This window comes from Scatophagus argus, chromosome 4 (assembly GCF_020382885.2).
Source record: "Scatophagus argus isolate fScaArg1 chromosome 4, fScaArg1.pri, whole genome shotgun sequence".
Classification (NCBI taxonomy): Eukaryota; Metazoa; Chordata; class Actinopteri; family Scatophagidae; genus Scatophagus; species Scatophagus argus.
Window position 1 is genome coordinate 11,289,396 of NC_058496.1, and position 4,647 is coordinate 11,294,042.

Below are 4,647 nucleotides of genomic sequence, written 5' to 3' on the forward strand. Positions count from 1 at the left end.
CTGTAGAGGACGTTTGAACATTACAGCTTGTTATAAGCATCCAGGGCAAAGTGCAGAGCATTTAAGGATATAATTCTTTGGATAGGATTTACATAATCTCATATTTGAGAAGAAAAGTAAGAAATAAAAATTAAAAAAAAAAAGAAATGTACAAAATTATACACAAAGCCAAGTGTTGTTCTTATACAGCCTGTTAAGAGGAGTTCAATAATTTCATGCTGGACATTTATATTCTGAGGTGCATTTTATAAAGAACTAGAATGACTTGATTGAATGATATGACAAAGCTGACAAGAAGTTCAAAGAGGGTTTCGTTTGCTTGTTTGTGCGCTATCATGCTGTGAGCCAATTTCCAGGTCCATGAGAACAGCTTTATGGAAGAATTACCGTCTGACTTCTGCACTGTGCTGTGTCAAAGAAAAATGTTGTGCAATATTTCAACATTTTATCACCACGGACTGTCTCACACTGTGGGCTCACTGCCAGCCATGTAACTGACTGTGACAACTGAGAAGCATCCATCAAAATAAAAATGAATTTCCTCACATGGACATGAGTACATCACTTCTTTTAAATCTATTAAAATATTAAGGATTTTCTTTCCCCTTTTCAAATGAGAATCAACTCAGTATGTGCAATGGGTTAATAGTAAATAAAAGAATCAGATATAACTAATATAATACTATAATACTAATGTTGATATATCCATAATATTGCTTGTCGCATGTGCCACTATCTGGCACTAAATGTCATCTGAGGAATTTAGAAATTTTAAATCTATCAATCATCTATCATAATTTATCATAATTTAAGAGTTCCAGTCTAAAGTTCAAATAGTTTCCTTCCTGTTTGCAGCATCGGAAACTTTTTCTTTTTTCAGTATCACAGGTAAACCGTTGTATGCATAATTTGGTTAAAAAATAACATTAAGGGACAATGGGGCAGACTTAAAAGAGTTAAGAAAAGGTTAAGGGAAAGGGATTTACTTGACTAGATATCACAGCAAACACAAAATATGAAAAGTATCACATGATTGTGTGTTTGTTTGTGTATATGTATTTTGCTACCTACAAGACTCAGAATTTAGTTTAGACCCTGGTGTTCAGCTGTGAATTGGTGGCAGTTTTAAGTCACCATCTCAGGTACAGGTTCAAATAAGATAAAATTAAAAGTAAACTGAGAACAAATACAATTATCTTACTTTGATAAATACAAAAATTTCTAGCACTGCTGTTGAATTCCCTTCACTCTTAAGATTTTAATTATAATAACTGGGAGTAACAGTAGTGGCAGGAGTCTTGTATGTATCAATTTGTATTTAAATAAAATATCTTTCAGTAGTAGTAAATTTAGAATCATGGTACCTTTACATTATGCAATATTATTTAACTGCCACTGAGAAGAGCACTGCTATTTTTTCTTTTTCCGACTCTAATGAAGGCAGTCACATCTAAATTTAAAATTATTTCAAAAATCTACAATCAGTCATGTGGCCACTTTTTGACAGTCTAAGGAATATGCTGAAGCTTGGAGCCCATAACTCTCTATTATGAAGTTTACTCTATCGTCATGTTGTTGTCTTAACAGCTATCAGCCCAAAGTATTTTCTCTGGCTGCCTCTCTTCGCTCTGACCACAGATTAATACTGTGTTAATATACAACCAAGAGGGCAGGAACATCCCAGACACCTCCTCTTATGTCTGAAGAAGACACACACACCTTCAACTGCAGCATTTGTTGGAAGTCAAACTTGGTAATAGGATTTATTTATACTTAGGAGAGTCTAAAAAGCAGCAGCCTCCTCGGTACAGTTGTCCCTGCAGAGGTACTAAAGAGATCAAACCACAAGACACTTAACTGGTACCAGTGTCAATGAGACTTGCGAAAATTCTCCATCAGAGGACAACAGGAAACTGAAATAAAGAAGCAAAAAGTGCGTTAATCGATGATGAACGTGAAGAAGCAGCTGTTATCCCTGGCCCATATTGCCATGGCTGGTGTGGGATTTGTGCTGACCTGCAGCGGGGCCTACGTGTTGTCCCTGCAGACGGTGTACGGGTACAGCTGGAGGGTCATCTTTGGCTACGGCCTGATTGTGGCGGGCACCCTGGCTGTGCTCGTCGGTGTCTTCTGGTCCATCTGCCACAGCATAAAAAGCAAGATGTACCGGGGAGGACAGCATGAACAGCACATCCAGGTCTACACTATTGAAAGGTATGACATTGATGCTTTGTACACCACAGAAAAAAGTTTCTTTGTTTTCCCATGAAAAATTAATTCAAACAGAATTTCTTGAATGATGATTATATTGTATATCCAAGATGTCTTCAATTTTTAATCTACTTTTAGGGTGTGTTTTTTAACACCGTGCCAACAGATGAAAACTACTCAAACAACTCTGGAATTTACCGTTCTTCTATCGGCAATGAGCACTGTTCTGATCAAATCTAATGCATTGAATGTCTTTGCCTATGCAGACCAAGGTCCTTCCCTCCATCGTACGAGGAGTCCCAAGACACCCAGGTGTGTCGCCGTGCAGCCCCTGAGTCTGTGGTTCATGGAGTGGATGTGGTGATGAGCCTTGCTCCTCCCCTGTACAGCCAGGACAGCTCAGAGTCTCCAGACTGCAGATGGAGCTGGGAGCAGCCTCCTCGCTACAGTCAGGTACAGCGTATCCAGCAAGAGGCGGAAGCAGACGGGAGCAGGGAAGCCTCGAATGGATGCTGGAGTATTAACTGACTGATGATTGGAGATTGTTAATAGACATTATTCTCTGAATGAGCAGAGAAAGAAAACTCCAGAAAAATGGCAGATGCCTCCATACCAAATGACTGAGCTCAGAGACTTGTGGACATCTCCTTTGTGTCTGTAACCTCTGAACTCTGTCTGTGCTGACCCCAAACTGACAGGACTGTTTCGGTCTTAAGAGAGGTACGGCCTGTTGTGGTTTTGTGTTGATGTTGCTCAGATGGTTTTTGTAAAACAAGGATGAGCTGCATGTTATATTTGCACCTTATATATATATGATAATACCCTTGTTCTAGGGTGATTTATTTTGTGGAATAAAAAACTTACTGTAATGCTCAAAGTGTTTATTTCTCATTACCAGATTTGTTTTGCATTAGAGATCACTGACAATATCATCAGTTCTTTTCACATTCCTCAAGACATTTTAGAATTGTAATTGTTTAGAAATTGTTTTTTACAGGTTAATCACCAGAAAGCCTAATACAATGCCAAAGCAAGTGCCAAGATAGCAACATTAAAAGTAAAAAAAAAAAAACAAAAGCAAAACAGATGCAAATACCAGAATAGGCTGCAACTGATTTAAATTCATTTCACTAACTATTGCAAGTGGCTACAGCAGGTTTTCTTTAATGAATAATCCATCCACCTGACTCTGTGTGGCATATCAAAATACTGATTAAACAGCATGATTAATACACACATGTGCCTTGGGTGTGACCACCATAAAAGGCCACTCTGTAATGTTCTATGCTGACTGCAGGAAGGTCCACCAGAGCTGTTGCCAGTGAACTGAATGTTCACTTCATGAACGTAACTTGTCTCCAACGCTGATCCTGAGACTTTGGCAGCACGTCCGAGTGGCCTTCGAACCAGGCCAGCTCAGACCCTCTACACGTGTCTTTGTCACCTGCAAGATCACCTGAGACCTGCCACCCAAACAGCTGATACATAAAAATTCACATCTGCCTATCATTTTTAATTTAGTTACAACTGAAAAATGATTTGCAGCTGTGTCAGTAGTTCATTGAGTCTCTTATATTTGTATAGCGCTGTCTTTAATAAGGCTGATTGTGTCTTTGACTCGTGAGGCAAAGTCTTTTCAGTCTCTCAATGCTGTATTTGCAGGCTACGTGTTTGTTGTGGATGACAATGTGACATGTCCTAACACACCGTTTAACAGACTGAGTGCTCACTTAAGCACACTCAGTTCAGCTGAGCACTTCAGCACAATAAAGCTCCCAGCGGAGCAACTTCAACTTTGTAGCTTGATCACTTCCTGCACATCATAAATGAAAAGTGTGGCTCTTAATTACATTCAAGAAATGTATTCATCTAATCATGCCCCCATCTATTAGCTATGTCTCTGACAGACAAACCATTTCTGCTGAAACCTAAACCGTCTTCTTAGCGACATGTGATAAACTGGCATTGATCCTCATCTAACCTCAGAAATAACCCCTGACATTATAAAACATGTGGATGGGGCAATAACCTGTAACGCCTGACAAGTAATGTCTGGCTGACTAAGTGAACACATCCTTGCGGATATCCACTGGCAGCTCGTAATGACGGTAATCAGTGTGTTTATGAGTTCCTGCTCCGTGTGTCCCATTCAAGCCGTATAAAGATCAACCCTCTTCATTTCTTATCTCAACATAACAGCTTCAACACATTTCACACTCGGTTCAAAAGCAGGTGCTGTTCTCAGTGAACAAAAGCCTCCTTTTCCTCAAGGATATTCAATCACCACATGATATATACTATCAGCACAACATGGTGCTCTTAATTATGAAGTATTTGTTTAATTAAAATCCAAAAATGCCTAAGGGCATCATTCTCAGTCTGATGTATTTTTATTTGTCCCCATTAGACCTGTCCGATTCAATTAAAGAAGGCAAG

At 39.1% G+C, this 4,647-nt stretch overlaps 1 protein-coding gene across 1 annotated transcript; it reads left to right on the forward strand.

Moving 5' to 3' along the window:
• The first annotated feature begins 1,948 nt into the window (after positions 1-1,948).
• LOC124057661 (transmembrane protein 252-like) lies at positions 1,949-2,739 on the forward strand. The gene is made up of 2 exons (XM_046386130.1): positions 1,949-2,214; positions 2,478-2,739. Exons 1-2 carry the CDS (start codon positions 1,949-1,951, stop codon positions 2,737-2,739), a joined length of 528 nt encoding a protein of 175 aa, XP_046242086.1.
• The last annotated feature ends 1,908 nt before the right edge of the window (positions 2,740-4,647 follow it).